The sequence below is a fragment of the Protopterus annectens genome, chromosome 13.part0, assembly GCF_019279795.1.
Source record: "Protopterus annectens isolate FY-2018-M chromosome 13.part0, PAN1.0, whole genome shotgun sequence".
Lineage (NCBI taxonomy): Eukaryota > Metazoa > Chordata > Ceratodontiformes > Protopteridae > Protopterus > Protopterus annectens.
Window position 1 is genome coordinate 1131383013 of NC_056747.1, and position 26322 is coordinate 1131409334.

General features: G+C 36.6%; 1 protein-coding gene across 1 annotated transcript in view; it reads left to right on the forward strand.

The window, feature by feature from the left end:
- HIGD1B (HIG1 hypoxia inducible domain family member 1B) overlaps positions 1 to 25915 on the forward strand; it is a 246086-nt gene extending 220171 nt beyond the window's left edge. Inside the window, exon 4 of the mRNA XM_044055108.1 lies at positions 25662 to 25915. Coding sequence (XP_043911043.1) covers positions 25662 to 25726 — 65 coding nt within the window. The 3' untranslated portion in view covers positions 25727 to 25915. The remainder of the gene's footprint in view (positions 1 to 25661) is intronic.
- Positions 25916 to 26322: the final 407 nt, after the last annotated feature.

The following is a 26322-nucleotide window of genomic DNA, read 5'->3' on the forward strand; positions in this document are numbered from 1 at the left end:
GAGTTCTAGGTATAAATTGAATAAAAGAGGAGAGGGAGCAACCTTGTCTGGTACCATTAGAAATTGTTATCAGTTTTGAGTAGTTTTTATTGATATATAGGCATGAACTATTGTACAGAGTCTTGATAATATTAATAAACTCTATGGGGATATCAAAGTGAGATAACACCACAAACAGAAAGTTCCAGTTAACCCTATCAAATGCCTTACATGCATCCAATATCATTGCGTATCTTGGATTTTTATCTTTCTTGGTAAGGTTAATCATAGTTTCTAATGTCAATGTGTTATCCCAGGTATGTCTATTGCACATAAAGCCCAATTGTTCTTTAGATATTAGAGAGGGGATAACTTTCTTAAGTCTTCCGGCCAACAAAGATGATAAAATTTTGATGTCAACATTCATTAGTGAGATTGGTCTGTAATCATTCAAGTTCAATTTATTTAAATTATTTTTAGGGATCAATATGGTCTTTGAGTTGTTAATGTAGAGATTGGAAATACCATTAAGAGAGATACAATTAAATAGTTTAAGTAAGATGGGAGCCAGATTATGTTTAAAGATTTTATAAAAATCCAGAGAATAACCCTCTGGTCCTGGAGCCTTTCCTAACTTAAGGTTCCCAATGGCATCCACTATTTCCTGTTAACTTAGTGGAGCAGGTAGAATCGCTTTCTGGTCTTCATTTAGTTTTGGAAATGTGAGATTGCTGAGATAGTCTTCTGTCTCTGGGATTGGGGTCTGATGGTCATTTCTAGTATAGATGTCTGAATATATCTGATGAAATAGCTGAATGATTTGTATAGCTGATTTATATAATTTATCTTGATGACATATAAGGGCTATCCTGGAAGATTCCTGTTTGTTTTCAATTAGCCTAGCTAGTGCTTTGGAAGGGGTTTATATCCATTCAGAATATTTAGTTATAAATTTAAGTTCCTGAAGGGAATAATTGAATTGATGTAAATCAAATAATTATCTTTGTTTTTCTATCATTTCAGAGTCTAGAACTGGAGTATAGTTCTCTTGAAGTCATTTGTCTAGTTCCCTAATCTCAGACATTAGTCAGTCTTCCTTTTCTTTCCTTTTTTTCTTAAGATAAGTGGATTTTTTGATAATTATTCCTCTAATCACCACTTTACATGAAGCCCACTGAACATCATATGGGATGTCTGCATTACGTATGTCCGTGTCAAACTCTGTTAGAGCTTTATCAATTTCTTTAGTCACTTCTGAGTTATGTAAAATATTATTATTTAGAGACCAATTAGAACCCCTAGCTAAAATAGGTGAGTTATATGCAAAGTTTATTATTAATGTAATCTTTGAATGGCCCATGAAGAATCTAGGTCCAATTACATATTTTATCTGCCATTTTATTAATCCTTCCAAAACAAGAAAGAAGTCTAGGCATGACCAGGAGTTGTGGCATTTAGAGAAATATGTGTATCTATTGTTGTTTTGGATGTCATCGCCAAAGGAGGCGGGATCAATATGTCCAAAATATGAGGTTAAGTCCATCAAGGCTAGGGAGGCTTGTGTGTTGTACAACTTGGACTTACTGAAGCGGTCAAAGCCAGGATCAATTACCACATTCCAATCTCCCCCCCCCCCCAGAATATAATAATGATTAGGAAAGTTAAGTAAAATGTTATAGATTTTTAAAATAAAGTCATGTTGTCCAGAGCAAGGTCCATATACATTCAGAAATAAGACTGGTTTATTAAGTAGGGGGTTTATAATCATGAAATAACACCATCTACCCCCTGGTTTATTCCCTGATCTGTAATAGAGGCCTGTAGTGAGTTTCTAATAATATTTGTTACTCCTTTAGAGTTATAATTGTTTCTTGCAGAAATAATGTCTTTTGTCCATTTCCTATTCTTTTCATTTGTCCACTGTTCCTCGAGCATATGTGATTCTTGAATAAAACAAATATCTGATTCTGACTTTAAAAGTAACAGACATTAATTCAATGTGCAGGATGACAATGTTTTAATAAAATGAACAGTGTGGGGGTTGTGTTTTGTTATTAATATAATTTATTTAAAAGGAATTGCTTAAATGAGACAGACTTCTTAGCATATTTTTTGCCATGTGTGATATATAATGACAAAATAGAGGCCAATATTTTAGAAGTGTTTTAGCAGTTGTAATGATCTTTCAGTATAGCCTCATTGGTTAAATATACTGCATTTTACCTCTTTATTAAAGTTTATTTATTTATTTATTTGCTTTTTGTTTACTGGGAAAGTCCACTGGGCCTTGGTGAGCCCATTTTCAGTGGAGGCCTGGGGAGAAAAGCTTCATGGCATACACCTTTACACTTAAGATTTACAGTTCAGCAATACAATATTCAATTCTACTGGAGACAAATTAGGCAGTAAAGCTACAGAGATAAATTTCAAACAGAAGAAAATTCAATGAGGCATCAACAAAAAAATTAAAAACATTTACAAATGTAGATGTGAACAGTTACAGTTGTATATAGAGTAAAGCAGACATTGCTGACCTTAAGTGTTTACATCAGTAATAGAAACTATCAGCTGTCTTTACACAATTTTACTTTACCAATAATCGAGATGGCTAGAGAGATTAGGGGTTACACGTAAGTCAAGGAGGGCTCGGTACAATTACATATCCAGCTAGATGAGAGGTGGGTATGCAGGGAAGTCTTGAAATGAGTAAAATTTTGAGTAGTTCTGATGGGAAGAGGTAAAGCATTCCAAGTCTTGGCTACTGAGAATGAGTAGAGAAGTTGAACGGGTGAGAGACTGCGTTTGTGAATTTGTAAGAGTTGCTGATCTGATCTGTGTGGCCTGTTAGGAAGGTAGTAATTAAAAATAGAGCTCTAAGCTGGACAGTCTTGGGGTTTGAAGAGGATTTTGTGAGCAGTAGTTAGTTGTAGATCGGAAAGGTAGTTAGGAAGCTCTAGCCATTTCAGAGGTTTGAGGGCAATGCAGCGGTAAGTGGAATATTTGGAGTTGGTTGCAAATTTGGCAGTTTTATTGTAGCAGATTTCAAGTCTGTTTTTAGTAGAGGTATGGATGTTAGTAAGAAAGGGGGCACCATAAAGGAGAGAGGGTAGCAGGTATGCAGTGGCAAGGGTGTGTCTAGTGGATAGGCTTAGGAAATGATTGTGCCTATGCAGAGTACCAGGCTTAGAATGTGTTTTGCGTATGTTGTGTTGCATGTGGAGATCAAATTTCATGTGTTTATCTATAATGACTACAAGGAACCTTGTGTATGCATATTTCAAGGGAAGATAGGTGCGTATTTTAAAGGGAGATAAAACCCAGCCACTGAATAATAATTCTTATCAATGGACATGATAACCTTGAATAAATTAAGTTCCAAAAAATACACTATAATTTCAGCATAAAAATCCATCTGACCAAGCCAATTATGTTGCGCCTCTTCAGTTTGTTTAATACAAAACTAGTTTAAGAGATCCAGTAATCTCAGTAGCTTTGTTATTCTATTCCTTAATTACATCTCCCTTTTCTATATAATTTGATTACTGTTTTTTTTTTTTTTTGGTTTCTACCCAAAGTTAATCATCTTGCAAAGATTTGACTACAGGCAGCACCCAAGGAAGTCTGGTCTTATTTTTTTTTCAACAGCTAACATAAGAAGTAACCTTTCCAAGCATACCTCTCAACTGTCCAGATTTTCACAGAATGTCCAAATTTTTGCCTCATATTTTTTGGTGTTTTCTTCACAAAACGTTTGGTTCTCTGGCAAATCACCAAGGACTGAAGTCACTATATAATGACATATGTTTCAGTTTTAGACTTCATATCATTCAGAAAATGTATGCTAACACAAGCCCTATCATTCTAGCAACTTTTAAGATTATAAGAAGCACTACTTAAAATCTGTCCCTATTTTTGGGCCATTGTCCCCCATTATTTTAAGCTTTGTCTATATTTCTTACACTCAGAAGTTGAAAGGTAAGCTACCAAGTCTTCACCCAGGGTATATACATTTGGTTGCTACTGTGTAAGTGCCTAAATAGGAAACATTTTTTTAAATACTTAAGTTTTGCTTCAGGAAAATTGTTCTTTCATGGTACGACAGTTGTTTTTTTCCTTCTGATTTACACACTTCATCTTAGCTTCATGTTACTGCTACTACATGGTTCTCACCATAACTGTAAATCTTTGAGAGAAGGGGAGAGAGGGAGAGAGAGACTCTTGTAGTGATATGAAAATGGGCTTTACTCTTATCATCTGCCCTTCACTAAGTTGTGTCTGTAGCACTATTTTCACTCCCTGGTGCCAAGGCACTATAGGTTTCCAGCCGTGCAGTATTACGTTGCTAGTGTACAGTACTCTGCTGTATAAAATAAGTCTGCCTCCACTATCTTCAGCATTTCCATAAGAAACCATAGCAGGAACTCAAAGCCATGCCAAATAGATATAAAGAGTCTCTGACTTTCACAGATCATCTGTCAAGGTTAGATCCTCACATCACTTCTCTATCGTTGTTTAAAGAGGATGCTTGCAGTGGTATAACTAATAGGCACCATCTCAAACAGTGTCTTACCCATGGCAAGGAGTATGATAGTGAATATTTAAGACAGAATACCTTACAAGATTATTCTTCCAAATCCAGCTCTGTTCCTGGACACTATGTTTAGTTTATAATGTTACATAAATTTGCAGGTGTGATAACTCCACATATGCCTTGGATGTAGGCATTCGTATAGAAAACAACATAGCAGATATCATTGTAGAATGACGTTTGATGATCCTGGACAGTATTTTGCCACATTTCCGTAAACAATGCAAAATAATGAACCATCCACCAATTTAATATTTGTTTTCTAGCTAGGAATCTATTTCCTTTGCATAAAAAAGAGAACTGACAAGTTTTTTTGCTAATTTGTGATCTAACATTCTCATACCAGAGTTACATTTGCACTTTCAAAGTATGGAATGAATGCTTCTCCTGCTTGTTTTCTTTCCTTCTTTATTTATTTTTTGTAGATTTAATACTGGCAGCTGATATGACTACCACAAGGTGAACAGTGTACCCACATCTGGCATAAAAAGGATTTGTAGTAAGAAAGATAACATTCAATAAATTAATGATATGGTGATTTGCACAAAAAGGGTATAGCTCTTAAATCCTCCATGAAGAGATTGATTACCAAAAATAATTTCCTTCTTAAAAGTTTTAGATCTATAGTAGCTGCTGATTCAGATAAGTTTAAAATAATTTCTCATTTGTAAAGTTCAAGTTCCACACCAGTGAATAGAAGTACTGTTGTGGTCTCAAGTATGTCACCATTGCAGCTCTAGCCACTGGTTTGAGACCTGAACTTTTTCAAATGTTTTTCCATTCAGTCTGATATGATAGTTTTGTAATTATTCTCCTGGATTCTCACCTAACCTGAAGGAGTTGGTCAGATAAACATGAAATTTAAGTCAAGGACAAATTATCAAAGTGGACCTGCAGTTGAGAGCTTTTCTGTTTTAGTATGTTAGGGTGGTTTAAAGTGCATGCAGGTTGTTGTACCAGTGATAAAAGTGTGTGCACCACATTTACTTTATCTAGTTTGTGGTTGCAGAAATCATGTACAGTGAGATTTTTGGCCTTTGTAGCACTTTTTACATTACTGGGAATTGTGGGAATGCAAATTCAGCCTGGTTGTCCAAGGGAAAGAGACCGCATACATTTTCCAGTAATTTCCATTTTGTTTCTTCATGGTAGCTAAGTGGTACTGGTACTTAAATATCATCATGGGAAGCAAATAGATCTCTCTATTGGGTTTCACAAGTATCTTCAAGCCAGAGAGAACTTTATCTGTTCTGTTGCTCCCCTACTGCCATGAGACAGCTGGGGGAAAGTTACGTTGGCTGTAGCCAATACATTGCTTGTGTGATAACTGGTTTTAAGTAGCCTGTTTCTGTTGTATCATTGCTTGTTTGCATAATGGACAAGAAAGGGATCCCCTCAACTTGTCATATCATATCACTGCTAGATATTATGTATTTGAAGCTTCTCTTGACAGAGATGTTACTGTGTAAATCAATTTCCTTTTTGGTTCAGTTCTTGCACATGAGGACCCTGTGGGCACATTGCAACAAGCGTGTGATTCATTTCTTATCATGGTCTAGTTAACAAGGGATAAGCGGTATGTCTTGCTGGAAGTTTCTTTGTTTTTCTCCAAAAGTGAGATGCACTTTACAGTTGTTAATACAGCTGTCATTTGTTCCAGTGCATATATGGCTTGGTTCTCCATGTTTTTTTTTTGATATTTATAATTACTTGCTCTTTTAGAATAAAATACAGTTGAAATCTTGGAATTATAATGTCTTGTCTTTTCTAATAAGACATTTGTAGCTTGAGTAAGGCCACTTACATTACCATTTCTGTGGATGACTATACCATTGATAGCTGGCATTAGTGTAGCATCAGATAAAAAGGCTATGCTATTGATCAAAGGCACATAGTACAGTCCAGTCTGTTTAGTAAACAAACAAAAAAAAAACATTTATTGATGTAGAAGTGATGCTGCCATTTGATTCTTAACTAGTAAGGTTGAGTGTATTTTGGTTTAAATAAATAAATAAGTAAATTATTTTTGAACTGTAGCAAACTGCTTGCTACAAATGTAGCAAACAGTTGCTACAGTTTGTACCATGCCTGCGTGGAATGCTATGGCACTTATATTTTAGTTTTTTTTTTTTTTAATTCTTCATTTTAAACTGTTGCAAACTGCTTGCTAGAAATGTAGCAAACAGTTGCTACAGATTATACCCTGCCTGCACAGAGTGCTACAGCTCTCAGGTTTTAGATGAATAAACTGTAGCAATGTAGCAAGCAGTTGCTACAATTGGACTACACATGGAGTGCTACAACACTCAGGTTTGACAACAAATGCAATACTGGCTTTTAAAAGTCAGTATTGCATTAAAGAGCAATTTGGATTGGCTGATTGTGCCCCTGCAACACTTTGTGCTTGAAGCAGTTGCCCTTCTTACCCTAACCTAGTACATTACTACATGATTGTTTTGACAAAGAGGCTACTGTCACTGGCTGGCAAAGCTAACTACCTGTTCCTGATCCATTTATGTAGATCACCTTTTTGCACAGACTATGTGCCTGTACTGCAGTGATCAGGCTGTCACGTCCACACAGGATGAGCAAGTTAATGTTAGCCACTCACTCCAACTCTCCCTTGCCCAACTCCTCCAGTGCAGGTCATGTGCATCACAGTTGGGGTATTGTCCTACTATGCCGTGGATGTAGGCTAGATATCAAAAATATGTCATTGTTTTAGATGTGACTTGAACAAACAGTGGAGCTAAGTGTTTGGCTCTATGGTATAGAGGGATTAAAGCCATGACAGGGACACAGTCAATCTGAGTTTAAGTAGTGGCTTGGACACTAGAAGAGCTAGGTGGAGGGCAGTTTGAACTGAATGGCCTATGCTGGCTTGCCCATTCTGAGGAAGGGATTGGTGGTTTCCTGATGACTGACTGATTATTCCCATGTAAAGAGGAGGTTCACATGACACAAATGAGTGTAACCTAATGATATGGACTTGGCGCTTCTAAACTGATGATGGTAACCCTCATGAGTATGTGCATGGGAGCACCAGTGCATCATGGGAGAACATGAAAAGCCTCTGTGGTGATGCAGGTGCTCATGGTACTACCATAATTAATCATGCAAAGTTGTCTATTTCAAAAATATTTTCATATATTAGATGCATCAATTATAGATATTCATATTTTTTTTCATTTGGTAATGAAATGACCACTAATGGAAAATGACAGTCATAACATGGTACATTGTATAATTTAAAATAATTGGCTTATGAAAGGAGCTCAGAATAGAGAACATGACTTTTTATTATTGAAAGGTTGCAAGAAATAATGAAAATGAGGCCCGATTTATAAGAAAAAAGAAAATTATGGTTTATCAGCATGGCTTATAAATTAGGTAGCTTTGCAAATACCAAGTGTCCATTAATATCTACTTGGCTGAATCTCACATTGATGACAGGTGGTTGCTGTAGGGGTGGGGAATGCTCCTTTCAAAAAAGGTGCAGCAATCTTGGAGCCGAGTATAATAATAAGAGGGTGCTGCTGGGCAAAATGCCATGCTGAACTGTTTTCCACAAAACAGCATTCCATAAGTGATCACACCACTGCCTTAGATCAATCACAGTATAGTAGTATGATTATTTAAATTGATTATAGAGGTATTGTAGGGTAAAGAAAGACATGGGAAATTTGTTTAATTGTAATACCATTTTCTGGTTTAATTCCTGGTAGGGTGCTTTCTATACATAGTTTGTTTTCCTTTTCTGTGTCCACATTATTTTTTGTCAAGGTCTTTGTTTTCCTTCCACATCCCAATGACATGTGAATACTCTGAAACTGCCATCTTCAACATTGCAAATGACCTTCTTCAACACTGGTCCTAGATGTGTGTGTGTGTGTGTGTGTGTGTGTGTGTGTGTGTGTGTGTGTGTGTGTGTGTGTGTGTGTGTGTGTGTGTGTGTGTGTGTGTGTGTGTGTGTGTGCGTGTGCGTTCTGTGATATTCTATTATTTTATCCAAAAGTAGTTCCATTTCTAACACCTGTTAGATAGGCTCTGTCTCCCTCACGATCCAAAATAGGATGAAAATTAATATCAGAAAAGTAATGAATGAATAAATGAATGAATGAATCAGTTGTGAGAAAGATTACTGTCCAGTATGTAAATAAGACATTGGATTATATGACAAGTGGTATCAAAATGTTGCACTGCATATTACCTTATATTCTATATTTTAACAAACATTGTCCTTTGATAATATGACCCTTAGCCACAGTAATTAAATACTGGCCTAAGTGCTGGTGAATGAGGTATTACTCAGCCAATGCCTCATATTATAAGGCTTCTTTCCCTTTCCGCCCCCCCACCTCTCTCTCTTTCTTTGTCTTTACCTTTTCTTTTTCCAACTTTCCATCTGCATTATTACTTGTCTGACAAATGTTTTCTTAAGCCTTTGTATTACTGTTTTGTCCTGAAGTGTCTCAAAGGTCTTCCTAAGGCCAAGATAGGTCATGTCTATAGACACTGCTTGATTTAGTGCCTTGATTATATTTACCACAAAAGTTAAGTGTGGGTCTGTATATCTTTCATTTAGTTTTGTCTTGAAATTTGAATAACTGTAAAAAAAGACACCTTGGGAATGGAACATTTCCCACTTAGCAGTTTTATTCTTCAGGGAGAGAGGTGAAGCCCGTCAGAAGCAAAGCAATTAGCTAGTCCCACATCTCACTACAGGACAGTCACCGAATCTTCTATGCATTTATGGCTTCTTCATGTATGAGCTAAGGTTCTAGTTTTACTGAGTTTATGGCTTCTTCATGTATGAGCTAAGGTTCTAGTTTTACTGAGTTTATGGCTTCTTCATGTATGAGCTAAGGTTCTAGTTTTACTGACTTTATGGCTTCTTCATGTATGAGCTAAGGTTCTAGTTTTACTGACTTTATGGTTTTTTCATGTATGAGCTAAGGTTCTAGTTTTACTGACTTTATGGCTTCTTCATGTATGAGCTAAGGTTCTAGTTTTACTGACTTTATGGCTTCTTCATGTATGAGCTAAGGTTCTAGTTTTACTGAGTTTATGGCTTCTTCATGTATGAGCTAAGGTTCTAGTTTTACTGACTTTATGGTTTCTTCATGTATGAGCTAAGGTTCTAGTTTTACTGACTTTATGGCTTCTTCATGTATGAGCTGAGGTTCTAGTTTTACTGACTTTATGGCTTCTTCATGAATGAGCTAAGGATCTAGTTTTACTGAGTTTATGGCTTCTTCGTGTATGAGCTAAGGTTCTAGGTTTACTGAGTTTATGGCTTCTTGAGACAGCAGAGGCTTTTTTAGGTGATTTAATAAGTACTCTTGCATATGTGGTGATTGGTGTGTGTGTCTGTGTATGCTAGTGTGCGCATGTTTGTATATGTGTATGTGTGTGTGTGTGTGTGTATGCTAGTATGCGCATGTGTGTATATGTGTATGTGTGCATGTATGTGTGTCTGTGTGTGCTAGTGTGTGTGTGTGTGTGTGTGTGTGTGTGTGTGTGTGTGTATGCACGTGCGCGTGTGTGTCTGTGTGTGTGTGTATATTATCTTTAACAGCTTCAGCATATGTGAGTTTTTGTGTCTGATCCACAGTAGGTGTAGTGTGTTGCATTACTGGCAACCTGTTTGGAGATATCAGTGTCTGTATGCAAGAGCTTCATGTGCATGTATGTGTGTCTGTGTATGCTAGTGTGTGTGTGTGTGTGTGTGTGTGTGTGTGTGCACATGCATATGTGTGTCTGAGTGTGTCGCATGTGTGGGTATGTGCATGTGTACATATATATGATGAGGACAGTGCTGATAGTTTAGCCTCAATACAGTAGATATGCTTACATCTCTCAAATCTCAAACATATTTAATGCACTGTCAAAAAGCAGTGTATTCTCTGTGAGTATGTGTGTCTATGCTGTTAGCTTCTGAATATTTTTAGTAAATGTCACTTGCATAAAAGTACAGGACCTCACAGCTGGGGGGCAATGCCCATGTACAGTGGCAATTTCTGGTCCAATTTAAAGTTTGTCTTTGGTAAGCAGATCTTTCTGATCATTGTAAATTTAAAAAAAAAGTAGGTATTTGGAGATATTTAAACAGTTTATTGGTAACTGGGGAGAAACAGACAAGTAGAGGTAAACTGGTAAGATCCTTTACCCTACATCTGGCCCAGCTTGACCACAATCCAACTGAGAATGTTAACATTCTTCTCATGTTACTGGGATCTTAGTCAAAGACAGGTTCTGGTGATAAGTGTTTGAGACATTTGCTGAATCATAGACACAGTTAAAATCGTTGCTTCTTTACTTCTTGGAAGGTTTGTGTACATATCCATACCTGTGTTTCACTGTATTGGTGTTCTTGTCGAAACAAATCAATTGGTAACAGCCTGTAAAAATTATTTTGGTGTCCTGCACTCACTGATAAATTGAACGCTTGTTATTATGGTAGTGAAAGCCAAGATAGAAAGAATATATTTTGTATGTTCAACTAGTATTTTTCTCCCAGATTGGACAGTTAGGTAGCTTTCTAGTAAGAACGTTTCACATCATTCATGATAAGATTTTACATATATTTTTTTTAATTATTGCTTCTTTAAAGGTTTCTATACGTATGCGTAATTGGGTTTCACTGCATGAGGTCATCCTGAGTTTCCTGTATTTGGAACTGATTTTTACTCAAAGTATTGAGAATGCAATGGGTCCTCATTGAAAACACATTTTTTTTAATAAACATCTTTATTAAATCACAACTATATGTGACATAGGTATGTGTATATTAACATAAAAGAAAAACCATAACAATTTTAATACACTGTACACAAATGTTTCCTTTTTAATAATCATTCACTGCAATATTACATAAATTGTTCAATTCCTTCCTTCTTATGTCAAAGCCCATTCTTCTTCCCGTACTTTATATTCTGAATGAATTGTTCCCACAGATTCCATTTACTTCTATATAATTTGATCTTTGCTTTTTCTAAGGATCCCACCTCCAATAATTTTATCTGCTAGGGCCTTAATATGTCTAGACAATTCAGAGACGATGTTCCAGCATAAAATAATTTCTTTATTTGCAATTATTTGCTTCCCCACATTGCTTTTTTTAAAACACCTTTATTGAATTATTACTTGTGACATAGACAAATTTACATTTATATGAAAGCAATCAAACTGTATTAATAAATTCACGTTTACAAACATTATACTTCACATATATTGCTATATGTCATATAACCTAAGCAACATTACAGAAATTACTCAATTCCTGCCTTATTTTTAAACAAGAAACATCTTTATTAAACCATCACTTACTACACAGGCAGTCATACATTAATATAAATAAAAATCAACACTGACACAATCCTAGTTGCAAGCATTTTACATAAAGTCACAGCTTACTCTTTCAAATGTTTTCTATGCATCAAGACCACCAACAACAATGGTATTTTCTTACATTCTGCTTCCCTCTGGATCATCAATTTTCCATTAATGTTGTCAAATTTTTGCCTCCTCGCCAGAAAACCACATTGATCCATATCTATCAATTTTGACATTACATTCGCCATTATTTTAGCTATTATAGACATGAACACTTTATAATCATGGTTTAGTATTGAAATGGGCTTGTATGAAGCTGGATCTGATAGATCTTTACCCTCTTTTGGTATTACAGCTACCACTGCTTTCTTCCAGGATGTTGTACTTTTCCTATTGAAATACTGTTAAACAAAACCTTCCAGATCTTTAGCAGTTTTTTCCCTACTAGCTTCCAAACATCCACAGGAATACCATATATTTCTGGGGGGTTACCTGTAGATTGTTTAGATATCATAATTTTTATGTTACCTCCTCCTATTCTAACCATTAGCTATTGAGCCTCTTCTACCTCTAACCTTGGCATATTTAATTCTTCCATAAACATTTCCATTTGTATCTTTTCTTGATTTCCATATTTCTCTGCTTTATACAAACTTTCATAGAATTTCCAAAATATTGCAAATCCCTCTACAGGATCTCTTTTTACTTTCCTTGTTTTAGGCTCCCTAAGCTTGGTGACAGCCCTTTCTACTTTCTGTTGCCTAAGTCGCTGTGCTAAAAGTTTTTGTGCTGTACTGTTATTATCAAAAACAGTTGCTTAATAGCAATCTTTCTAAACTCTTGTATATTATCGAGGTAATCCCTTATTTTCTGCTTGCCATTTTGTAGTTGACCCTCTTCTTCTTTGAGGTTCCCCCTATTCTGCAATACTTTAACATTTCTCAGTCCCTTTAAATAATTCCTGTTACTTCCTAACCATAGCTCTCTTTCTTTTATTTGCACCCTATTTTTAAACTCTGCCTTAATTTGATCTCACTCCCTAGCTATATTTTCAGAAGTCATTTCTATCCTTTCGAATAGCTCCTGAATAATTTCCACTATCCATTCCTTAAAATCTTCTCTTTTCAACAGATAGGTGGGAAAGCACCAGTGTTTCATTTTTATTTCATTATCCTGTGTTTTATTTTAGTTATCATTTGCACAAGATCTGAAATAGTTATTGATGCATATCAATACCTTCAATTAAATGCACATGCTCCTGTGAAATGTGAATTCTGCTAGCTTAGCCCAGTTTTTACATCTTGGGGAATAATATGTAAATTCACTCTGAACACCTATTACCAAATTCACATCTTTCATGCCAAGTATTTTCATAAATTTCTTCAAAGTTTACCCTCCTTTGTTATACTTTCCTTTCTGGACACCTCAGATACATATTCACTGTTGTAAATCAAATTCCAGCCCCCACCTATAAGTAATATTCCTTGCTGAAAGCTGATTATTCTTTCCCATAATTTTCTTAAGCTCTATTATAGCAGTTTTAGGTGGAATATAAATACAGGTCAGTGTAACCTGTAATCCTCCTCCCTTGCCAGCAGCCCCTTAGCACTACACATCTGACATTATAATATTTTTTATCCTCTTCTATTACTATTGGAGCTCCTCTTGCAATTAATATATGTACTCCTCTTTTCTTTTGTCCCAGACATTTCACTGAATAACCATCCTGAAAACCTTTATCAAATTCACGTGTTCAGTTCTTTCCAATTGTGCCTCTTGTAAGATAGCTATTTGCACTCTACATTTTTAATATAACTCACTATTCTTTCTTTTTTATATTTATCTGTGAGACAATTAACATTTAAAGACATACAGAAAGCATAACTGTATTAGAATGTTATTATTCCCACCTTTTATGTATAACACCTTTTTTGTTAAATGTCTAGTTCCTGCTTTTGTGTTACATACACACACTGGCAGGTTGAACTTTTATACAGTTGTTACGTGTTATATTCATTATCTTGCAAAATTTTGTTTTATTGAAAAGACTCAAAACAAAAAAAAAACACACAATGCTCCCTAAAACCTATCAGTTTAATACTAACACACAAAACTATATCTTCAAATATTGAAGTTTTACCCTCCTAATATGAACAAATGTCCCAAACCAACAGCCACACTGACAGACTTGAGTTACCTAATGGAAAGGTTATTCATGCTAAGACACATGGTGCAGACTGTGCTTCTACTAAGTGCTAACTGGTTTTATTTTATCTCTATAGCTCTCCCAGCTGGGAAAATCCTGAATGCTTTCAGAGAACATTAACTTCTAGCCAGTTTCTCTTTTATTTTCCCCATTCAATCACTCTCCACCAGACTGTAACAAATTTCTTTTTTTTTCTCCATACATGTTTATTAAATTTTCACATATGACAAAGGCAATCCTATATTTATATAAATGAAAAACATACAAAATGATACCACCTTATTTGCAAAGAATTTATAGTACAGACAACATTGAAACAACTGTAACATTATACATCACTTACAAACCATCCACTCATTGTCAGTTAAGCATTATATGGCTCACACAAATCCTGCATCTTAAACCTCATTGCTGCTCTGCATATATTGTTCCCACAATTCCCATTTTCCTATGTAATTTGCTCCTTCCTTTTTCTAAAGATCCCAGTAACATTTTTTTATCTCTGTTACTATATTCACTACTTCCAGTAAAATTGGTCTAGACTTTGATTTCCATTTTCTAGTAATAGATTTTTGACAGCCAACATAATTAGACTCAGTATGGTTTTACTATGTCTAGGCAATTCTGATACTGTAGCATAACTCAAAAAATCATCTCCCCAGTCAGTCCAATCTTTTCACACAGCATCATTGACAGAGTGGTCTGAAAGGAATCCCTAAAGTCTGCCAGCTCATTACACTCCCAAAAATATGTTCCCAGCTACCTCTTTCTTGCCCATCACAATTACAACATTTGCTATCCACCTGAGGAAAGATTCTTTGGAGTCTACTTGGGATATAAAAATATCTATGTAAACACTTCCAGGGAAATATCCTAAATCTTCTAGACTTTGTTGCATATTTGGGAGATATACATATAGTATATCCCCCATTGTATCCTTCTAAATTGCTTATCCAATCTCTCTTCCCAATCCTTTCTAAGCTCCTCTGACTGATTCTTATAATTATTGTGCAATATTTTATATGCTTTAATAATTATTCCTTTTTTAACTGCAGCTTCTGTTCTAGATTCTATTAAAAACTCTACCAGTGTGCTGGTTTTTCATTTAGGAGCTCCCATTTCTTTCTCTTTGCCTGTACTTTTATATCAATCTTTGATAGGGAAGGCAATCTCTAACCTGCAGTCCAAATAAATTCTTGGCCTCTTCCCATTCTACTACCTTTCCCTTTATAGTTATTTGCTCCCAATATCTTGGTTCCTTTGCCAGTTTTCTCCAATAAATTCCAGCCCCCTCTTGCCTATTATCTGTATCCCTGACCACAGTCATCCCTATCAGCAAAATCTCTTTTCTCCATTCTCATGCTGATTTGGTTCTTAGAATACTCCCTGCTATTTTATGAATATAATACTCTGTATGATTTTGGTTGTTTTCCTTAAGAGTCTGCATCCAAAATCCCAATCTCTCCTTATTTCTTGAGCTTCCTCTCTGTGTCAGCATAATTCCTTTCCACTTTGAATGATAGTTTTCTGCTTGTGCTATATATAAGAGCCTTAACTGTGTTGTTCTAAAATAAACTCTCAAATTAAGTAATCCTAGTCTGCCTTCTATTGGTAGAATCAACTTATCCCACTTGACCCTTGCTGACTTGTGTATAAGACTAAAGGGACCGAAACATTTTATTGGTTTTATCTTAGTATCTATATCCATATAACAGAACTTTCAGTTTCTCAATGTTTGTATTATCTTCTGTTTAGTCTCTTCTCACATATACTTAGCTGCCACCACAGAGTCATTTCTAATCCATACTCCTAAATACTTCATTTTATAATGTCCCCATAAATATGGATATTGTTGGACCAATTTGTATGTGGGTACATAAGTTACCGCTATTGTCTTTGTTTTAGCTTAATTAATTTTGTATCCCAAGAAGATCTGAAACTGTCTTAAAATGTTCCACAATGCTGTAATGTCCCTTTCTGGTATGTATAAAATAATATCATCTGCAAATAGAGCTAGCTTTTCCTGACTACCATACCAATTACATCCTTGAATTTATGAGTCCCTTATCTTCTTTGCCAATGGTTCTAAATATAATGCAAACAACAAAGGGGAAAGCGGACAACCCTGCCTGGTTCCTTTACTCAAGTGGAGATTATCAGAGAGGACCCCATCCACTTTAATTCATGCCTCCGATCACTCATATATTCGTCTAATCAACCTTATAACTGTATCAGGGAAAGTAAATGCTTCCATTACCCTGCTCATGAAGTCCCAGTCTACTCTTTCAAATTCTTTGTCTGCATTAAGACCTATGAATAAAAGTGGTACTTTCTTACAATCCGGTTTCCTCTGGATCATCAGTGCTCTATTAATATTGCCAAATGTTTGCCTCATTTCCACAAAACCACACTGATCACTTTTGCCATTCTTTTAGCCATTATAGATATGAACACTTTACAGTCATGGTTTAGTATTGAAATGGGCCTCTATGGAGCTGGATCTGATGGATCTTTACCCTCTTTATGTACTACCGTTACCACTGCCTTCTTCCAGAATGCTGCTATTTCTCCTCTTCTGTTAAACAAAACCTTCCAGATCTTTATCAGTTTTTTCCTCCTAACTTCCAAACTTCCACAGGAATGCCATCTATTCCTGGTGACTTTCCTGTAGATTGGTTATATATAACCATTTTTATCTAATCCCTTCCTGTCCTAACTGTTAGTAATTGAGCCTCGTCTACCTCTAACATTGGCATATTTAATTCTTACATAAACATTTCTATTTATACCTTTTCTTGATTTTCATATTTCTCTGCTTTATACAAAGTTTCATAAAATTTCTGAAATATTTCTAATACTTTTACAGGGTCTCTTGTTAACTTCCTTTTTGTAGGCTCCCTAAGCTTGGTGACTGCCCTTTCCACTTTCTGTTGCCTGAGTTGTTGCGCTAAAAGCTTTTGTGCTGTAGAATTATTATCAAAAAACAGTTGCTTAACAGCAATCTTTATAAACTCATGCACATTATCAAGGTAAACCCTTATTTTCTGTTTAGCATTCTGCAGTTGCTCCTTTTCTTGTTCTGAGAGGCTCCCCTTATTTTGCAATACTTTAACATTTGTCAATCCCTCTGCATAGTTGTTGTTACTGTTTAACCACATCTTCTTTTCTTTTATTACCAACTTAGTTTTAAACTCCACTTTAATTTTACCCCCTCCTTATCTATGTTTTCAGAAGATAATTCTATCTTCTTTAGTAACTCATGAATTTATTCCACAAACCCATTCCATAAATTCCTCTCTTTTCAACCAATAGGTGGGAAAGTGCCATTGTCTCATTTTTTTTTTTCATTACCTTGTGTTTTTATTTTAGTTATTATTGGCACATGATCTGAAATAGTTACTGGGTGCATTTCAAGACCTTTAATTAAATACACATGTTCCTGTGAGATATAAAATATATTTAGCCTAGGCCAGTTTTTGTATATTGGTGAGTAATACATAAATTCACTCCAAACTCCTAGTACTGAATTCATATCCTCCATGCCAAACATTTTCATACATTTCTTCAAAATTCTACCCCCCTTTGTAATATTTTCCCGTCATAGGGCCCCTGACACATCTTCACTGTTGCAAACCAAATTCTAGTCTCCGCCTATAAGTAATATTCCTTGCTGAAAGCTGATTATTTCTCCCAGAATTTTCTTAAGCTCCATTGTAGCAGTTTTAGGTGAGTGTAAATGCATGCCAGTGTAATCCTCCTCCCTAGCCAGTAGCCCCTTAGTACTATGTATCTTCCATTGTTGTCTATTTTTCTTCTTCTTTCACTATTGGAGCTCTGCTTGCAATTAGTATAAATACTCTTCTTTTCCATTGCCCCAGATATTCAGCTGAATAACCATCCTGAAAAACTTTTTTTATCAAATTCACGTGTTCAGTTCTTTCCAGGTATGTCTCCCGTAACATAGCTATTTGCACTCTACATTTTTAACATTGTTCACCACTCTTTCTTTTTTATATTTATCTGTAAGACCATTCAGATCGAAAGACATTACAGAAAGCATCATTTTGTTATATAGTTATTATTACCCCCTTTTATATATAACTGCTCTTCTGGTAAATGTCTAGTTTCTTTTATGCTACATGTATATACTGTTTGGCTGGCTGGTCTTTTATAGAGTTGTTTAATGTCATATCCATCTGCACCTATGTCACATCTTACACAACTTTTTTTTTTGAAAGCCCTCAAACAGAACAAACAACCCCCCCCCAAAAAAAAAACCCTCCTAAAACCTATACACTTAACAATAACACACAAAACTATGTACATCTTCAAATATTGAAGTTTTTGCTTCCTAATAAGAACATAAATTCTAAGTTGATAGCTACACAGATAGGCTAAAGTTAACAAAAAAGAAAGGTTAGTCATGCTATGACGCATAGTACAGCCTGTGCTATTAGTAAGTGATATTTGATTTTTGTATTTCTTTATAATTCTCCCAGTTGAGAAAACACTTGAATGCTTTCAGTAAACACTTTGTCCAAGCCATTTCTATTTATCATAGGTTAGTACAAGGCTAACTGCCCTTGTGGGCCATTTTAAGCCTAGCCAATTATCCCTTGTGAGACTCAAACCTTGCACCTTGTGTTTGTAAGGCAAACACCTTAACCATTAGGTTACCCTCCCAACCCTTAATAAATATTTTATTTATGTATTTATTTTGCAAATTATACTTGATATATGGAATGAGTCACAGGGAAATTTAAATTCTAACCTGAAGAAAAATGGAGAATATTTTTTTGTAACACTATTTATTGCTAATTACCCTTAAGTCCTTCTCAGTGCCACTTCTACTTTCTTCTGCCATTCACTCTGTCACTCTACCCTTGCAGCATGTGGACCATCAGTTCAGTACTACATTCTATCCTTCTGTATTTCCTAGCCTGTAATTCAAGTTTAGCCCCACAGATCAGGAACTCCTGCTCATAGAGTCAAATCATGGGAGGGATGGTAAGCAGGAATGGGGACACGAACACATGGGTCATAAAAAAAGCCTTTGCAGCATCATCCTCTGTGACTACAAGTGATACCCTGTCCACAGCCATTCCACTTGATAGCAAAAAACCAATGCACTTTATATGTATATGTATATGTATATATATATATATATATATATATATATATATATATATATATATAAAATTAGAAACATAAGTGCCATAATGGATTTTTTGTAGTAGAATTGTTATACAGGGTTCCTATTAGAATGACGAAAATGCATTTTGTCTAATGCGTTTTCGTTGACACCTAAAGAGCGAACAGGCAAATCAGCGAAGCAGCTGTTCAGCGAATTCTTTCCCTGGGAAAGAAGTCGCTTAACTGCTTCATTGTTTTGCTATGTTCTGCACTGTAGTTTTGTCTTAGGGATTCCCGAGCGTAAATGTGCAACAGTTACTGACCTTAGGGTTAGGGTGCGGGTTAAGGTAAGTGAATATGTTTTAAAATGTTTACCTTTTTTTTAGTTAGATGTATGGTTGAGTTACGTGTGTATGTTTTCAGCTGTTTACTTTTTTTGGGGGGGGGTAGAATTAGGGTTAAGGTACGTGTGTATGTGTTTGGAAGTGTTTACTGTTTTTTTTGTTTTTGGTTGGAACAGCGATTTCTTTCCCTAGGAAAGAAATCGCTGTTCTGAGGTGTCGACATTTTCAGCTTTCGCTGAAAAAGGGTTGATGAAACATCGTTAATGTTTTAAGCATTTGATGTTTTAATATTGACCTGTTATACATGACAACTGTCACAACAGATTTATGAAATTTAGACCAGAAACATGTTTGCTTTCTATGAAGCTTGGGTATAGGGCTGTATGTTGCAATTTTAAATTAAACTCTTAGTTCTGCTTTGTTCTAAATATTATGGAAAATTTCTTGCCTGGCAGACGCAGACAGAAACATGAATAATATGTGTCTATAGTTTGTCCTTGCTTTGTTTCAATTCTGTAATACAAAAGTGTAGCTAGGGTGGGGTAAGAGAGGCAATCGCCCTGGCTGCAACAAAGAGCTAGCTGGGGTTATTAATTAATTTATTTATTTATTTATTTATGTATTTATTTATTTGCAGTTTGTTTTCCAGGATAGTCCATTGGGCTACAAAGAGCCCATTTTCAATGAAAAGCTCCAGAGACATACAAATACATAGTACAGAAAGAGCACAAATCCATAATATACATTTCAATTAAATGTTAAATACATATTTTGCATAGTACAAACCCATATTGCACAATTCAAATAGATGTTACATAATACAGAAATAAAAGATTTTCATTAGGAAAATTACATCAGGTTAATTCAGTAAGTAGTAGTTTTTTTTTTAGGGAATTACAATGAGGTAAGGATGTAAAACTTTAGGAGGTAGTGACAGGCAACAAAGTCTGGAAAGTTAGGAAGAAAGTGTGGTAGAATTAGGTTGGATGAGAGCAAGAGCATTTCCATTGTGAAGTAAGGTGCGAGTGCAGTGAGGTTTTAAACAAGGACAGACTGCTGGTGGTGCGGATGGGAGAAGGGAGAGAGTTCCAGAGGCGTGCAAGAGAAAAGGACATCAATTGATTCCCAGCAGGATGAGTTGATTTATGCAGTTTAATTAGGTATTGGGAATTGGATCTTAGGAGTCTACCTGGTTTATGCATTTCAAAGATATTTGCTAGGGAGGGGCAGAGAGATGGGTTATGAATGAGTTTGTGTGCTTGGATAAGCTGGGTATATGTGAGAAAGTTTGGTAATTATAGCCAACTTAGTTGGTGAAGGGAATTACAGTGGTGAAAAGAGGCTCTATGACCTGCCGCAAATTTGGATATTTTGTTATAACAAAATGAGAGTTTTGCTTTGAGGGAAGATTGTAGGCTGGTTAGGATAGATGCACCATATAAAACGGATGGGATGAGGTATGTATTAGCTAATGTAATCCTGGTGGTGGGAGAGAGAAAGCGACTGTGGCGGTAACACATACCTAATTTTTTATGGATTTTTTGATATTTGCTTGTAGATGCTTATCAAATTTTAGTTGATTGTCAATGATAATTCCTAGTAATTTTGTGTCAGAGACTAGTTCTAGAGGGCTATTATTTTTGCTGTTAATTATGAAGTATTGTTTGCCTAAGGAAGAGGTTTTGGATGCGTTGAATAACATAAGTTTTGTTTTGGTTGCATTAAGGGCTAGATGGTTGTCGAGCATACACTGTTCAGTGGAAGAGAAGGTGGCTTGTGTTAGATTATTAAGAATTGTGATGGAAGGGGAGGAACAGATTATAGTAGAATCATCGGCATATTGGATGTGACTGGAGTTAGGAATGGCTTGGAAGAAATCATTTATGAATATGTTGAATAATAGGGGGTCTAGAATGGAACCTTGGGGGACGCCTGTGGATGTATTAAGGAAGGGTGAGGTAGCTTTTTCCATTTAACTGCTTGTTGCCTGTTTGTGAGATAGCTTGAGAACCACTGGGTAGAGGAAGGGGATAGGTTAAGTTTAGAGAGTTTGGTAAGAAGGAAGTTGTGGGAAATAGTGTCAAATGCCTTAGAGAGGTCAAGGAGAAGAGTGGATATGAAGTGGCTGGAGTCGCGGGCTTTGTTGATTATTTCTAGGAAGGAGAGGAGGGCAGTGGAGGTACTATGACCTGGTCCTAAAGCCATGTTGTATGGGGGTAATAAGCTGATTATTGATGAGGTAGTGTAAGAGTTGTTGGTGTACACACTTTTCAAGTAGATTAGAAATAGGGGATAGGATGGCAATAGGGCGAAAGTTTGGGATGTCATTATTATTGCCACCTTTATGGAGAAGAATAATAAAGTCCTTCTTCCAGAGCTGGGGGACCTGGCTTTCTGAGATAGAATGATTAATTAGTATGCTGATAGGGAGAGCAATGGCTTCTGCAGCTACTTTTAGGAAGTAAGAGGGAATTTCATCGGGACAATGGAACCAGGTTTTAATTTTAGGAGAGTTTTTTTATGATGGATATAGAGATGGGATTGATAGAGAAAGGTTGAGGTTGGGGGCAAGGGATGCTAGGGGAGGAAGAGATGGGTGCATGCTGTGGAGGGGTTTTAGAGGTGTTGGTGAAGGATGATGTTAGTTTGCTTATGGACTCTATGAAGAAAGAGTTAAACTGGGTGGCCAAGTCCATGTCAGAGGCATCTGGGTTGGGGCAAGGGTTTTCTTTTTTTTCCCAGGTTGAGGAGAGATGAGATTCCTTTCCAAAATAGTTTGGGATTGGTGGTGTGGTTGGTTTGGAGAGTGTAGAAATAGGCTTTGCAGTCTAAGGTAATACATTTTTTGACTTTATTTCATAGTATTTTATATTAGTTTAGGGCGATAGTGGTTTTATTTTTATGATAACGTGTCCAGGCTTTGTCACGGAGTCGCATAGTAGCTAAGGTGTTTTGGTTAACCAGGTTTCGGGGTTACCTTTTATACATTTTGTTTTTAGAGGGGGCAAAGGATTTGTGAAAGTAGAGTTAAAGTAGGACAGAGCATTATCTAGGGAAAGAGTTTTTAATGGGTTCCAGTTTGTGCTTTTTAGTGCATTTCAGAAGGTTTCAGCATTGAAGTTCTTTGGGCAATGAGTGGAAATATAGGTGTGAGTTAGTTGTATAGAAGAGGGGAGACGGTGGGCAAAAGTGGGAAAATGGTCAGCTAGTGGGTCTGGGAGAATACCACTATCAGAGATATAGTGAGGATGGGATACTAGAATCCAGTCTATTGTAGTTCCAGTGATGGAGTTCTTGGAAGGCCTGGTAGTGGAATTGATTAGTTGTGTAAAGTTATATAAGTTAATATTGAGTGAGTTAGTGGGAGATTGGATTGTGGCTCAGTTTCTGTTCATGTCCCCCAGGATTATGGTTTCATGAGTAATGTTGGCAGAGACCCAGGAGAGAATATCTTCAAGGGATGAGATATTGTTGCGTGGGGGAATATAGAGGGAGAGAACAAATATGAGTTTATGCTTGTTTAGGTGGAGTATGGCTGGTATTATTTCTGCCTTGCCAAATTTGGGAAAGGGTTTGGTATAGGTGGTGACTAACAGGGATGCTGAGTAAAGGAGTGCTACACCACCTCCCTTTTTTGTGTTCTGTCATTCCTTAACATGCGGTAGTTGGGAGGAGTTATTTCAAAATCTTGTATGTGGGGCTTAAGCCAGGTTTCTTAGATGGAGAGAATATCGGGCTGGTTATGTAGAAGCCAGGCATGAAGGTTTGGAATTTTGTTACATAGGCTCTGAGCATTTAGAGCCGAGAAGTGGAGGGGCTTGTCTGTTGCTTGGGGGGTTGGATGCAGTATGGTAGAGGGGCCTGGGTTTGGGTGGATGTCTCCAGAGAGAAGGATAGAGATAAGATGATGGATGGGGTATTTGGTTTGTTTGGGGTGTAGTATACAGGTAGAGAGTTTTGTGGACATTAGACTAGTGTAGTTGGGAACAGTGCTTTTAGAGTTAGGTAGGAGTCTATAGGGGAAGACCATGCTAGTGTTGAGAGGGTAGAGACTGGGAGATATACGAGTAACATTAGATGTGTACCTTGCAGAATATGGGGTAGTGGTGTGAAATGGGGGGAGTGGTTTGTATTAGTAGGTTGGGTGATATAATTTAGGTAAGTTAAGGTAATTAGAAGTGTTATTTGAGTAAATAGGGATAGAAATTTGAGGGTCATGATGGTGGTTATCAGAGTGCAAGTAGGGGGTGAGTTAAGTTGTGAAGTTAGTTTGAGTGAGAGATTATGGTTTAGGTTAATTGTTTAGTAGTTTATCAGGATAAGTTGTGTTTGGCAGTAAACTCTGAAATGTAGGCTTACTATAATGGGTGAACTGTGGGAGGACATTTTGGGGGTATGTTTGGATTGGATGGTGGAAGTGGTGGGAGTGGCTAGCTAAATAGAAGTGTAGGAGTATTGGGGTGGGTGAGATTCGGGGGTAGGGTAGAGGAGCAGAGTGAGCCTGTAGAGCGTATGGAGTGGGTAGAGCCAAGGAAAAGAAGAATCATGGTCAACAGTGAAAAAACAATCAGTGGAGTGTAAGGTAAGTTCAGACGAAGGTATGCAAGGGGTAAGGGATATTCTAGCAGTGGTATAGGGAAAGGATTAGAGTAGTTCAGAGAGGTAAAAGATGGCACCACAGGAAGGAAGGCAAAGTTAAAGAGTCTGGGGAGGAGTTGGAAAGAAAAGAAAGTGAAAGAAACTGGGGGAGGGGTTGGAATAGAGACTGGAGATGGATATCACAACTGCCTTGCTGGTTGAAACCAGTACTGAGAGGGTCAGGTCAGCAGTGTGAAACAGCACTGAAACAATTAGAAAAGAAGCAACTATGAAAATCAGAGCTGAAGAAGGAATGAGAACAAGCCAGAGATGGAAATGTTGCAGATATAACTTTAAAAACAGGAGACAAAGGGAACAGAAGATGTACTAGGGGTTAAACAACACTCTAGTGTGTGGCTGGCAACATTAAACCTACATATACTGGAACTATTGAGAGTTAAAACAACATTAAACTAAAAGCTATTGGTACTATTAGTTAAAACATGTGGTAGACTGCTGGCATTGTGTTGCCGCCTGGTGGCCAAAGTAAGTTACTACAGCCAGAAAAACTAACCTGTGTATATGCTCATCTGCCTTGTAGTAATACTTTAAATAAGGAGCAGTTTACTTATTTAAAAGCAGATAGTTTTAAAAACAGATTCAGAGAGCGGATAAATTGCAATAGAAGGAACACCTACAATTTAGAAAGCTATGCTTTTTAGTTTGTTTTTGGAGCTGCTACAAGCAGGTAACTGAAGCAGATTTATACTCTTTCACAAGGTATTTTTCTGGGCGAGTCTGTTGGACAGGGGATGACTACAGAGTGTTTAACCCATTGGGAGAAGCTGCAAGACATAAGGGGAACACATACAAAAGGTTAGACCAGGAAAGTAAGAAAAGACACATGAGAGACCAGACCTAGCAAAACCCTAGAAAAACAGAGATTTAAGTGAGGTATAATACAGACGAGAAATAACCAGTGTAGCAATAACAGCATTCCCAGTTGACTAAGTCATGAAAGCAGAGCACTAAAAGTAAATGCAGTAGAAATTAACTGTAATAACTAGCCATCAGGTTGTTACAGTGATATTTTTTTTTGCTCTAAAGTACAGTCTCCAAATGTACAGCTACTGATAGACTGGGAAGTCAGGCAGTGGTCTTATAGTTCTGGCCCTGAAGAGCAGGGTTCATGTGTTACCAAAGTGGAGGTACATTACTTTTAGTCACAGATTGTGATGACCAAATACCTGAATAATAATTTAATTAAAGTCTTGTTTTGGACATAGAGTATACAGCAGCTCCTAGTGTGTTGCATCATAATTTAGGTAGTTTTGCTATTTATATTACTTTTCTGTCTAAAGTGATAGCTTATGGCTACATCTGAGGAGATGGGACTCAGTATAATTAACATCAGTATAAGGGCAGTGGACCATGCAAGAGAAAAAGGAAGCTAACAAAAATGCTGTATGTAACTCACTGTATTTTTTCTTTTCCTCAGGTGTTACGTATGCTATGTACAAGGAATACTGGGCGAAGCCAGATTCTGATGTCAATCACAAATGAAGCTACAACAGGAAGTCATCCAAGTCTGTCCTCACATTGGGGAGAACAGCCAGGGTCCTTATGAGTAATTTAAGAGCCTGTGTGGTCTCCATTTACCCATGGAATTTTGACACAAATGACTCTTAGAAGAAAATGTAAATAGTTTACTAAGTTATATTGGATGAAATAAAGCCTTATATTAACTAGTGATGTGGGTCTCCAGGCTTGAGTGTATAACAAGAAAGCCCTTTGTCATGCAAAGCATTTCACATGAGTTGCAGCAAGCATGCTTATGGCTCAGACTCTGGGTTTGTGATATTAATATTTGATAAACCACCATTTGAGTTCTGCATGTACCTCTACAGATAATTTGAAGTAGCTTAAAAGCAGCAGGCACTTTGTGGACTGAACATAAACTTCCTTTCCTGTCATCTGCATTAATTTTCATTTTTATGATGAAGAATAACAGTAAGTAATAAATAAGCTGCCTATAAAGTGATTGAAACATAGATGAGAATCTTCCATCGGCTTATACCTCTCAAGTTCTTTGCTGAAGAATTCTGGAGAAAGCTAAAAAAATAATAGGAGACAAAGGACCAACATCAAGGACTTGTTTA